A 13,874-nucleotide genomic window follows, 5' to 3' on the forward strand; every position below is an offset into this window, starting at 1 on the left:
GCTTTAATATGCTAGGAAGTGATGTGAAAGGATGCAGACTTAAACTCACAATCCTCTGTCAGAACTGCCAGCAATAGCTGTGAAACTAGGAAACAGGTCTCACACAGGACTGGAATTCCATATTAGAACATCAGAACACAAATGTGTCCTGCTGAGCTGCTCATGTCCCTACCAGTGGCTAGAACACTTGTGCAGTGGGAACAGATTTGTACTCACCCTCACCCTTCCTCTCAGTCAGGGACCATGGTGGAGGGACACCTGAAGAGAAAAAAAATGTACATCAAAATGTGGCAGAAAATTACAGTACATTTTTAATTTCATGTCTCAATAATAATTATATTTTGAAGTTTGTGGAACGTTTTCATGTTAAAAACATAAGCTTGAAGTCAGTGTACAATTGTATTTATATCTGATTTTTAATTTTCTTGGGTTACTTCAATTTGTTAGATTAATACTGAGGTACAATTCCCTGAACCACTCAACATGCTCCAAGATAGTTATTCTCTGATTTCAATCAAGTGTTCTTGCTTCATGTAATTCCAGACAAAAGGGATTAGAAACTAACATTCAGCACTCTTTTGCATAAACAAAAATTAGTCCTGAAGATTAAAAATGGTATGTAGGGTGTGCTTGCGCACGGCTGCTGGGAAAATATCACTTGCTGAACTGGTTAGGACACTTTAGGATCATACACTCTGATTAGATTAGATTACAGTGTGGAAACAGGCCCTTCAGCCCAACAAGTCCACACCGACCCGCCGAAGCACAACCCACCCATACCCCTACATTTACCCCTTACCTAACACTACGGGCAATTTAGCATGGCCAATTCATCTAACCTGCACATCTTTGGACTGTGGAAGGAAACCGGAGCACCCGGAGGAAACCCACGCAGACATGGGGAGAACGTGCAAACTCCACACAGTCAGTCACCTGAGGCGGGAATTGAACCCGGGTCTCTGGCGCTGTGAGGCAGCAGTGCTAACCACTGTGCCACCGTGCTGCCCACTTTTAACAATAAAATCGGTCCAGCAATAAGCAATCAGCAATAAGCTATTTCCAATGCAAATTGAATTAAACAAAATCAATACTTTAGTTTTAAAAATTGAAAATAGTATAGTCTCATTTTATATAAAGATGCTATCCAATATTTGTAATGGACATACAATAGAAGTAAATGTTTCACAATACATTAATGGAAAACAAATTTCCACTTTGCATCAATTCAAGAACAGTATGTAGCATTAGTCTTAGGAGTAGACATTATCCAGGGTCCATTTCCAGCTTGAACCTACTTTTATCAAGCCTTTCTGCCATTCAGTTAGATCATGGCTAATCTGTACCTCAACTCTATTTCCTCACCTAAAGTGGGATTTAAAGCCATAACATCTTAACTCTGATAGAAAAACTAAGTGAGCCAAGGTCAACTTATGTCCAGATGAAGTCACTGAAAACTGCTATGCCAGCAACCTCCTTCAGAGCGAGGAAAGGGATATTCATTATCAATAAAGCCAAAAACAGTGCTCTCAGTAGAGAGCCAAAATATGATAAACACATGATTTAACACCAAAGATGAATTTGTATTTAAATAGCCCCTCATCATTATCTCAATGCTTCACGTGCATTGAAATCCTATAGTTAGGCCTTTTGGGAATCTGCACAAAGCATTCTGTTCACCATTTCACCCACTGTGGGTCCAATGTTCACTTACCTATGATTTACAGAAAAAAAGAACCACTTGCTAGCAACGTCAATAAATGAAATTATGCCCATGTCAAACTAAGAAACAAAAGCAATGATAAACAGGAAACCATATTTCCATTATTGGAAAGTAGGACTGCACATGCAACATCATGCACATGAGCTCACATTGTTGTAATAACTTAGAGCAGTTTGACAAATCTTATGTATATTTTTATTTTATCACAATTTCTCTCATAGAACATCTTCATATTAAAAACATTTTATTAACTGAATTTTATCTTCTACTGCGCTCAAAAGTTTAGATGGTCTAAATTCATCGAATTGACTAGCATTACAAAACATATTCATCATTTGTGAATTTGTCATTTGCAAGATCTTCCAGGAACATAACCCTGGGAAATGGTTTGACCAGACTGTATATGAAATTACTTCCAAATGTAGTGACACTAAGTAAATGCAACAGTTATTTTGTACACACTGTTCATAAGAACATCAATAAACCAAACAGTTAACGGTCTTTGGTGTTCTTATTTAGAAAGGTATCCTGGTCCTGTTCTCATTCTTTAATATTCTACACATTGCACAACAGTTAAATTGGACATTGATCTAATACAGGTTGGAGTATTGTGAAATGCTGTACAAATCTACTTTAACAATTCCTCAAGTGGAGTTTGAATTCTGAATCCTCTGTCTCAGAAGCAAGCGTGTTACTAAGCCAAGCTAATTCAGATACATAGACCATACACGTACTTAATTTAATTACATGGAACATATCAATTCAGACAAAATAATCCATTATCTAGATGACATAACTATTATATTAAATGAAAATAATTTGAGAATTCAGATTAGTGAAAAAAAAAATAAGACCATAATTTTAATGGGTTTTTTTCAAAACCCAAAACACAATTTTGATACAATTAGCTTTATTTAATCTTAAAAATGCACTCCAGAAATAATACAGTACTTAGAAATTCAAAGATCCTAACCATTTTCCCATATTAAGACGATATTGAAACGCAGTAAGTTGCAACCTATTAAATTAATGCCTTTGGTCTTTTAAAAATCAAACCTGTCATTCCATTAGCAGGCAAATCAGGGCGTATAGTTTCCAGAAAGTGCTCTAATATTTTTTCAGGAGTTCCTGCCATCACTGTGTATCTGGAAGGATGAAAGAATGACTTGATTAATCACAGAAAATGCAGTTTAAATTGCTATGGACTTCCTAATTAACCTGCTGTTAAAAAGGACTAAACAGATTATCAAGATAATTAAAGAAAGGAATCATTAAAATCAAGATGTTGCCTTAGACAGTAATTAGCTGAATTTAATTTGTTCGTACAGTATAAAACATGTTACTGCTATAAATGACTTCAAAAAGTAGGAGCTAATTTAAAATAATGATTAGAAAATTCTGGACGAGGGAAAAAGAGCAAGATGTCAAACTCTATGCAACTGTTCATATTTTAATCACTTCTGATGGATTGAAATCCTCCAATTACATTTACTGACTAGCCCCTCCACAGGTGATTATTCTTGTTATTTTAAGTTGTGCAGTGTCATATTAATAATCCATTTTTATTCTCCCTGTACTTCCCCCTCTTATTTCACGATGATGAAACTGAAACAGTTATGAAATGAAGTGATCACTCAGACCTCTACAGCCACACACTTAAGCAACATTCCCTATGTTAGATCCCAAGTAGCACAAAGTGCAATGCTGTAGAATACCTACTTGTATTGTGTCTGTGTGCTTCCCTGATTAGAAGGTCTGCTACCCATTGGTATTTTCTCCAAAACCAAAACGTCTCGTCCATGTTCTTTGAGTCTCACTGTATTGGCCTCAACATCCTGAAGTGCATTGTTAGGGGGATTGGGGTTGACAGCAGAAAGGAGTAAAAGTCATAAAATGAAAGCTGTTTGTTCAACGGAGAAAGTATCTACTTACTTATTGATAGATTTAAATGGAAATTTTGAGCCTTTTATTATTGATCAGTTATGAATAGGTTGTTACTCTATTACAAGGCATGTCAAATGGAGGCAAAATTCTGTATAATCTTGTAATTCAATAGCTTGAAGTTATTTTAACTGATGAGTTCAACACAATGCCTTTGATTTGGTGTTTAAATTTAATGAAAGATGTAACACTGTACTACAGGTAATACTACAAATTATCTGTGAAATATGTTCTAAACTGATGTCATTTTCCACTGGTTAGATGCTTTTGAGGGTTTTTTAATTTAGTTCACTCCATCCTTCTAAAGAGATTACTTTGGATTTGTAACAAATGAAGAAAATTTATGGAGCAGGCAATAATCGTGCTGCAGATAATGAACAACATGAATCACTCTTCAGAGGGCTGTGGGCTTGTCATTTACTTAATGTCAAATTAGTATGTTTAAAGCATCTCAAACTGCAACATAATATGACTAATCCATTAAATTTATTCCATGGTAGTCAGTCATCGACTATAAACACCGTTAGGAAAGACTCCTAAATCCCTCACCAGGCTTTGACACTGAAAAGTCTCAACAACTCAACTATATAGCACCATTCCTGTCTGAGCATATTGTTCAATTTTTTAAAAAAAGTTCTTAAAATACAAAAAATTAAACTCTCCTCATTGTTGTTGGGACTCAAACAACTGCACATTGCACCTACAATCCTATTTTAAAATGGAGATAAGACCGCAGGACAAGGGAGCAGAAAGAGACCATTTAGCCCACTGAATGAAGTGATGGTTGATCTGTTAATCTTGAATCTACCTGCCTGCTTTTTCCCTATAATTCCTTTACTAATTAGAAATTCAGTCTATCTCAGCCTTGAATATAGTTAATGAGCCAACCCTGACACCCCCTTTTGGCAAAGAATTCCATAGATTTACTTCCCTCAAAACAAGGTCCTCACCACTTCTGTCCTAAACAGAATACCCATTGCTCTGAAACGTACCCTCTGGTCCTACTCTCCCACAAGGGGATGGAGCACTCACTGTATTTACACTGCCAAAAAGTTACTGCTTATTCTTCTAAACTCCAATTAGTACTTGCCCAATCTACTCTACCCCTTCTCATAAGGCAATACCCAGAATCAACCTAATGAAACTTCTCTAGACTGTTGAATGTCAATGTATCTTTCCTTAGATTGGGAGACCAAAACTATTCACATTATTCTGGGTGTGGCCTTGTATAATTTTAGCATGACTTCCCTCGTTTTATATTCCATTCCGTTGAGGCCAACATTCCATTTGCTTTCCCTATTACAAACTGAACTTGCATGTTAATCTTAGACAATAGACAATAGGTGCAGAAGGCCATTCTGCCCTTCAAGCCTGCACCACCATTCAATATGATCATGGCTGATCATCCTTAATCAGTTTCCTGTTCCTGCCTTATCTCCATAACCCTTGATTCCACTATCCTGGAGAGCTCTATCCAACTCTTTCTTAAATGAATCCAGAGACTAGGCCTCCACTGTCCTCTGGGGCAGAGCATTCCACACAGCCACTTCTTCTGGGTGAAGAAGTTTCTCCTCATCTCTGTCCTAAATGGTCTACCCTGTATTTTTAAGCTGTGTCCTCTGGTTCGGCACCTACCCAACAGCAGAAACATGTTTCCTACTGCCAGAGTGTCCAATCCTTTAGTAATATTATATGTCTCAATCAGATCCCCTCTCAGTCTTCTAAACTCAAGGGTATACAAGCCCAGTCGCTCCAGTCTTTCAGCGTAAGGTAATCCCGCCATTCCAGGAATTGACCTCGTGAACCTACACTGCACTCCCTCAATAGCCAGAATGTCTTTCCTCAAATTTGGAGACCAGAACTACACACAATACTCCAGGTGTGGTCTCACCAGGGCCCTGTATAGCTGCAGAAGAACCTCTTTGCTTCTATACTCAATCCCTCTTGTTATCAAGGCCAGCATGCTATTAGCCTTCTTCACTACCCACTGTACCTGCATGCTTACCTTCATTGACTGGTGTATAAGAACACCCAGATCTCTCTGTACTGCCCCTTTACCTAAATTGATTCCATTTAGGTTGTAATCTGCCTTCCTCTTCTTGCCACCAAAGTGGATAACCATACATTTATCCACATTAAACTGCATCTGCCATGCACCTGACCACTCACCTAATCTGTCAAGGTCACCCTGTAATCTCCTAACATCCTCCTCACATTTCACTCTGCCACCCAGCTTAGTATCATCAGCAAATTAAAAGCTGCGATCCCAGTACTGATCCAAATAGTACCCCACTGGTCATTGCCTGCCATTTCGAAATGGAGCCATTTATCACTACTGTTTCCTGTCAGCCAACCAACTTTCAATCCAAGTTAGTACTTTGCCCGCAATACTATGCGCCCTAATTTTGCTTACTAACCTCCTATGTGGGACTTTATCAAAAGCTTTCTGAAAGTCCAGGTACACTACATCTACTGGGTCTCCCTCGTCCATCTTCAGAGTTAGATCCTCAAAAAATTCCAGAAGATTAGTCAAGCATGATTTCCCCTTCATAAATCCATGCTGACTCTGACCTATCCTGTTACTGCTATCCAATTGTGTCGTAATTTTATCCTTTTATAATAGACTCCAGCATCTTCCCACCACTGAAGTCAGACTAACTGGTCTATAATTTCTTGCTTTCTCTCTCCCACCTTTCTTAAAAAGTGGTACAACATCAGCCACCCTCCAATCCGCAGGAACTGATCTCAAATCTATCGAATTCTGGAAAATAATCACCAACGCATCCACAACTTTAATACCCTGGGATGTAGGCCATCAGGCCCCAGGGACTTATCAGCCTTCAGACCTAACAGTCTCTCCAACACCAATTCCTGGCAAATATAAATTCCCTCAAGTTCAGGTCCTTCAGCTACTGTTAGCTTGGAGATTGCTTGTGTCTTCCCCAGTGAACACAGATCTGAAGTACTAATTCAATTCTTCTGCCATTTCTTTGCTCCCCGTAATATATTCCCCTGTTTGTGTCTTCAAGGGCCCAATTTTAATCTTCCACATACCTAAACAAGCTTTTACTATCCTCCTTTATGTTTTTGGCCAGTTTACCTTCGTACCTCATTTTCTTCTCTGCGTATTTCCTTCTAGTAATCCTCTGTTGTTCTTTAAAAGCTTCCCAGTCTTCCGTTTTCCCACTTATCTTTGCTATGTTACACTGTTTCTCTTTTAACTTTATATGTTTCTTAACTTCCCTCGTCAGCCACGGCCACCCATGGCGATGGGTGCTCCCAAATCCCTCTGCTGCAGCTTTCTTCATTTGATTAATATTCAGTTCTTGTATTCTTCTTGCCAAAAGTATTTTTTTGCACAAAGCATGAATTCTGCAAACACTAAGAACTAGCATCACAATTAGAAACTACATGCCAAAATTAAAACACATGGCCCCTTGAAACTATGAAGTACAATACTTGAAAACATTTTTGATGAAAATAGTAAGGTATTTGATTCACAATGGTTTCACCCTTAAATGTTATGTAACACGAGGTTAATAATTATCTGAACCTTTCAGAACAGGTGAATGCCTTTATCAAATCTTTACAAGATATTCTTACTAAGATTCTGAATGCAAGTTATTATGAGAGAGTGTCTTACGCAAAGGATTCTGTTAAAATCTTCTTTATCTACACGTAGAAACTGGCAATTATCCTCACGAAGTACTATGGAGGCTGCTCTTGGAGCATCATTCACCAAAGCCAACTTTCCAAAATCATCTCCTTCCTGTAATGTACAGACTACTCCCTGCAATATTAGATCAAAGTCATTTATGATTATGAACTTACAAACCTTTATCACTTTGCAGTCAATGAGAAACGCATACAACTTTCCTGGATTTCTTGTAAACTTAATGAAAAGATGTTTTACATCGAGTAAAATACGATGTGCAAATACTAGGTTCATTTAAATTTTAACTGCTGATGAGAATTAAAGTGATTATAAATTTGCTATGGTTAATTATGTACAAGAAGGCTTGAACAAGATTGTACGCATCTCAGTTTTAATAGATAACAATATTTAAAAGATACCATCTACAAAACAATTTGCAAGACCTTCACTAGTGTTAGTACTGCTAAATTTCCTTTCAAATATTCCTAAAATCATAATTGTGTAGTCCCGAGATTCCTCACACATGCTATAAAAGTTGAAAAATTGGAAGTTGTACCTTGCCATAGATAACAACATTCACTGTGCCCTTGAGGATAATATACCATGAAGTGCCCTCTTCTCCTTGATTAAACACTGTATAAATATTAAAGCAACAATCATCCTATTTCAGCTGCACAAAACTGTCAAAGCAGTTAACTTTTAAGTTATTACAAAGTAAATGCAAAACATTGTGCACGGGAAGCTCTGAAGATTTGCTTTGCCGGTATGCTTTGCAGAAACTCAGTATATTTGAGAAATATAGATCTATCATGATAATAAAACAGAATTTCTCATTTTATATTTACATCATTAAAATTCTTGAAGGCAAGAAAATATAGTTTATATCAGAACAATGCTGGCCCACTATACATGAAGTGAAAATCTTCATTGCGGTTGTAATTAATAGTAAGATAGCAGGAAAATATACAATACTTAATCAGTTTGCTAATTAACACCTTATGTCAATGCTTAATCACTTGTGCATTTATCACCTCTATACAAGGAGTTAGTGTTCACTGCAGATGCTGAAAAGTCAGAGTCAAAGTGTGGAGCTGGAAAAAGCACAGCAGATCAAGCAGCATGAAAGGAGCAGGAGAATCGACATTTCGGGCAGGAAATTTCATCAGGATCCCAACCCGAAACATTGACTCCCTGCTCCTTGACCTGCTGTGCTTTGGCGAGCTCCACACTGACTCGGAGCGGACTGCTGATGCTGGAAAGTCAGTCAAAAGTATGAAGCTGATAAAAGCACAACAGGTCAAGCAGCAGAGGAGCAGGGAGTCAATGTTTCTGGTTGGGATCCTGATGAAACTTCCTGCCTGAAATGTCAACTCTCCTGCTGCTTGACATGCTGTGCTTTTTCCAGCTCCAAAAAAATTAAATTAAATTGGATTGATGTCAATTTTTTTCTACTATTTACAAAGGATGAAATGAAAAAAGGCTGTTGGTCTGAAACATTTACTTTTTTTCTCACTGCATACCCTGCTGAGCACTTCCAGCATTACTTGTTTTTATTTGGGATTAGTGAACCATACATTTACATCATTTTGCAGAAGTGAGCTCCTATAAGTGTTTGGCAGTCGTGGGGCCACAGACCAGGAGTCAGCCATTGAGTCCCTTCAGCTTGCTCTGCTATTTTTGATCATGGCTCATCATCTACCAAACACCATTTTCCTGTGCCATCCAAATATCTTGATGTTTTTAGCACCAAGAAATTTATTGGTCTCTATCTAGAATATGCTCAATCTACCCCAACCCAATGAGGTAAAAGAATTCCAAAAATTCACTATCCTCAGTGAAGAAATTCTTCCTTACCTCAGTCCTAAGTGCCTTGGTCCTTATTCTTGGTTAAAAACATTTAATTATCAATGAGATCATCCTCTTTCTTTTAAACTCTAGGGAATACAGTTCTTCAGGCTAGTTTCTAGACCCAACTATCTTAGCTGCTTGTATGTCCTTCCTTTCATAAGATCAGAAGTGGGAATGTTTGGTGATGATTGCACAATGTTCAGTGTAATTTGCAACTTCTGACAGTGAAGCAGTATGTGCCCATATGCAGCGGGACTTGGGAAACAATCAGGCTTGGGCTGATAAGTGGCAAATAATATTCATGTTACACAAGGGCAAGGGAATGACTCTCTAACAAGAGAGAATCTAATCATTACCCTTTCAAATTCAATATTGTTACCAATTCTGAACCCTCACGACATTGGTAAATGGGGATTGTCATTGACCAGAAACTCAACTGGACCAGCCAAATCAATATGGTGGCTACAAGTATAGCTAAAGATTCTATATCAAGCAACTCATTCCATCTCCCCAAAGTGTGTCCATCATCTTCAAAGCACAAGTCAGGTTGTCAGATGGAATGCACTCAGTTCCAACCACAGAAGATTAGTTCCCCATCTACAACCTTCAACATTCATTCCCTTCACTACTGAGGCACTGTGGCAGCAGTATGTACCATCAATAAGATGCACTGCAGTAACACACCAAGGCTCCTTTGACAGCCCCTTCCAAACCTACAACCTCTACCTCCTGGAAGGGCAAGGGCAGCAGATGATGGGAAAGGCCTATGTTCCTCTCTCTGTTATCCATCATCCAGACTTGGAAATATATCAGACTACTGCTGGGTCAAAATCCTGGAACGCTTTTCCTAATAGCTGTGGGTATTTCTACACTCCAAGAATTGCAAATGCTCAAAAAGATAGCTCATCATCATCTTTCTTCAGGGCGGTGAAGGATGAGCAATGAATGCTGGCCTGGCCAGTAATGCCACCATCCCATGAACAAATAAAAAATGTCTCCTTAACCTCTCCTCCTAGGACAGCCCTGCCATCCCAGGGATCAGTTTGGTGAATATCTGCTCCACTCCCTCTCTGTCAATCCTTCCTTAGGTAAGGAGACCAAGATTGTACATAATACTCCAGGTATAGTCTCATCCAGGCTTAACACAAGTGAAGCAAGACATGTTTTCTCATGTACTTAGCACCTTCTTGCAGTAAAGGCTAACATACCATTTACTTTCCTAACTGCTGCACCTGCATGTTTATTTTCAATGACTTATAAACAAGTACACCATGGTGCTTTTGGACACCAACACTTTCCAACCTCTTCCCATTTAAAAAAGTATTCTGCACATCTATTTCTCCTACCAAGGGGATAACTTCATACTTGTCCAATATGTTCCCTACGCTTGTCCACTCACTCGACCCGTCCAAAAATCCACTTTGGATTAACCTAACGACACTCGTTCCCACATGGCTTTGGGTCATCTGCAAATTGGGAATTATTACATTTGGTTCCCACACGCAAATCAATCCTATAGATTGTAAACAGTTGGGGCCCAAGTACTAGTCACAGCCTGCCAACCTGAGAAATAACCAGTTATTCCTACTGTTTTCTTCCTGTTAATCAATCCTCAAACTGTGCTGTTTATAAGGCCGTTTCACGTCCTCTTTTTGTTTACTAACCTTCCATGTCAGACCTTACTGACAGCATTCTGAAAATCAAAATGCACTACATTCACTAGTTCCACCTTATCTACCCTGCTAGTAACATTCATAAAAAGCCCTCAAATTCGTCAAGGAATTAATAGCTCCTTGAAAGTGGAGTCGCAGGTAGATAGGATAGTGAAGGAGGAGTTTGGTATGCTTTCTTTTATTGGTCAGAATATTGAGTTGGGAGGATATGTTGCGGCTGTATAGGACATTGGTTAGGCCACTGTTGGAATATTGTGTGCAATTCTGGTCTCCTTCCTATCGGAAAGATGTTGTGAAACTTGAAAGGGTTCAGAAAAGATTTACAAGGATGTTGCCAGGGTTGGAGGATTTGAGCTATGGGGAAAGGCTGAACAGGCTGGGGCCGTTTTCCCTGGAATGTCGGAGGCTGAGGGGTGACCTTGTAGAGGTTTACAAAATCATTAGGGGCATGGATAGGGTAAATAGGCAAAGTCTTTTCCCTGGGGTCGGAGAGTCCAGAACTAGAGGGCATAGGTTTAGAGTAAGAGGGGAAAGATATAAAAAAGGGACCTAAGGGGCAACTTTTTCACGCAGAGGGTGGTACTTGTATGGAATGAGCTGCCAGAGGAAGTGGCGGAGGCTGGTGCAATTGCAACATTTAAGAGGCATTTGGATGGGTATATGAATAGGAAGGGTTTGGAGGGATATGGGCTGGGTGCTGGCAGGTGGGACTAGATTGGGTTGAGATTTCTGATTGGCATGGACGGGTTGGACCGAAGGGTCTGTTTCCATGCTGTATATCTCTATGATTAAGTCCATGTTGACTCAGCCCAATAAGATTATTATTATTGAAGACCCTGATCTTTTGATCTGTGCAGTAGGTGGGGGGGGTGGATGATTTCAGGGACAATTATAGACAAGAGACTGGAGACTGGAGTTGAAAGCTACAAGGGGCCGAAATAGCCTGATCTGCAAACATCATGGGGTCAAAGGAGTTGAAGGCAAGAGCATGGAGTTCACCTTTATTGGACATCCACATTCCCCTGTATTTGATCTGACGGCTCCTCCCAACCAAGCTGGCAAGCAGGACCCCTTGCTGGGAAGGTGGCTAATTGAGCCATTGGTGAGTTGAAGTCCTTAAGTGTTTGTTAATTCACCACTTAATTGGTGGCATTGAAAAAAGGTTACCCATGGATCTTCTTGCTTAACACATTGTTGCTGAAAAAGCAAGAAAGGGAGTATCACAACAGACCAACTTGCTCATTTAGTTGTCCCTTCTTGCCACCTTCCTAACCTGGGAAGGGAAAATTAAGCTTCAAGTGATCAGTTCTCACATCTTTCATTGCAGATTCAAAATCATTTCTACTGCAAATGTCAAACTAACAGGTTTGCGAATCCCATGTTCTCGCTCACTTTAAAAAAAAAAGGTGGGGTTACATTTACAACATTCAAAATGAATAATTTGGAAAGATGCATCCATTACCTCCAAGACCACCTCCTTTGACACTTTGGAAAGAAGATAATTGGATCCTGAGCTTTGTCAACTTCGAATCCCATTAATTTTACCAATACTGCTTTCAACTAATACTCATTTCTTTTCAGATTTCCATTCTGTCTATTCCCTCCCTATTATTTCTAGTATTTTTTTAAATTTACTCATGAGAGTATCACTGGCTGGGTCAGCATTTATTGCCCATCCCAAATTGCCCTTAAGGTGGTGATGGTGAACTGCCTTTTTAACCACAACAGTCCATGTGCTGTAGGTAGACTCATAATAGCATCAGGGAGGGAATTTCAGAATTTTGACCAAAGGAGCATCAATACATTTCCAAGGCAGGAAGATGAGTGGCTTTGAGGGATACTTGCAGATGGCTGATGCTCCCATGAATCTGCTACTTTTGCCCTTCGAGATGGAAGTAGTCATGGGTTTGGTGTGGTGTTTAAGGAGCTTTGGTAAACTTCCTCATTGCGTCTTACAGATGTATACACTGCTGATACGGAGCCATGTTGGAAGGAATGAATGTTTGTAGATGTCTGTACTAATCATGCAGGCTGTTTAGCCTTTCAAGGTTCTTGTATTTTAACCCCTGATAGCAGAGACTTACTTCGCTCCATTCTGAAGGATCACTGGACCTGAAACGTCAATTTCCCTGCTCCTTGGATGCTGCCTGACCTGCTGTGTTTTTCCAGAACCACTCTAATCTAGGACCTGAAACAGTGACTGTTCTCTCTTCACAGCTGACAAACCTGCTGAGTTTCTCCAGAAATTTGTTTTTGTTTCAGATTTCCAGCATCGGCAATTCTTTGTTTTAATTTAAAAATTTGGTTTCTCCGTATTTCCTATTATGAAATATTCGGTCTGTAATGGAACCCCATTTGTTAATGTTAATATTTTCCTTTTAACATACCGAGAGAAGATTTCACACAGTCTGTTTTTATGTATCTTCCTACTCTTCATTTGTACTCTATACCTTTAATCAAGTCTTGTGATCGTCTTTTGTTGAATTCTAAATTGCCCCCAAACCTCAAGTTTACTACATTTTTTGGCAACGTTATTTTTAATTAATTCACAGAATGTGGACATCGCTGGCAAGGCCAGTATTCATTGTCCATCCCTAATTGCCCAGAGGGCAGTTGAGAGTCACCACATTGCTGTGGGTGTGGAGTCACAGGCAGGCCTGACCCATTGAGGATGGCAGATTGCTGAAGGACATTAGTGAACCAAATGGACTTTTCCCAACAATAGTTTCATGGTCAGCTGTAGATTCTTAACTCCAGATTTTTTTATTTGTTAATTTCCCTTTTTATTTTTCATTTTATTCTACCATCTGCTGCCATGGGATTTAAACTGGATCCCCAGAACAGTAACTGAGTTTCTTCATTAATAGTATGGTAGTAGTGCCAATAGGCCATTGTCTCCCCTTTAAGCCTTTTATGTCCTTCCCTTTGATCTAATGCTATTTTTAACTCCCTTTGTTTGCTCCAGTTTATTTATCTTTCCTGTTGGATTTTTGTGCCTTAAAGGAATGATTGCTTGTTGTAAACTATATTAATTCTT

The 13,874-nt window shown here is 39.1% G+C and overlaps 1 protein-coding gene across 7 annotated transcripts in view; it reads right to left on the reverse strand.

Moving 5' to 3' along the window:
- Window positions 1-13,874, reverse strand: part of LOC122551557 (rap guanine nucleotide exchange factor 4) — a 293,650-nt gene that overhangs the window by 84,905 nt on the left and 194,871 nt on the right. For all 7 annotated transcript variants that reach the window (XM_087989018.1, XM_043693619.2, XM_043693618.2 and 4 more), the window contains 5 exons: window positions 7,873-7,949; window positions 7,305-7,451; window positions 3,440-3,555; window positions 2,777-2,865; window positions 217-258 (listed from right to left, as the gene is read on the reverse strand). In XM_087989018.1, the coding sequence (XP_087845144.1) occupies window positions 217-258; window positions 2,777-2,865; window positions 3,440-3,555; window positions 7,305-7,451; window positions 7,873-7,949 (471 nt within the window). The remainder of the gene's footprint in view (window positions 1-216; window positions 259-2,776; window positions 2,866-3,439; window positions 3,556-7,304; window positions 7,452-7,872; window positions 7,950-13,874) is intronic.

Source organism: Chiloscyllium plagiosum, unplaced genomic scaffold (assembly GCF_037043375.1).
Source record: "Chiloscyllium plagiosum isolate Xiang-an unplaced genomic scaffold, Cpla_swu_hap1 HiC_scaffold_7, whole genome shotgun sequence".
Lineage (NCBI taxonomy): Eukaryota > Metazoa > Chordata > Chondrichthyes > Orectolobiformes > Hemiscylliidae > Chiloscyllium > Chiloscyllium plagiosum.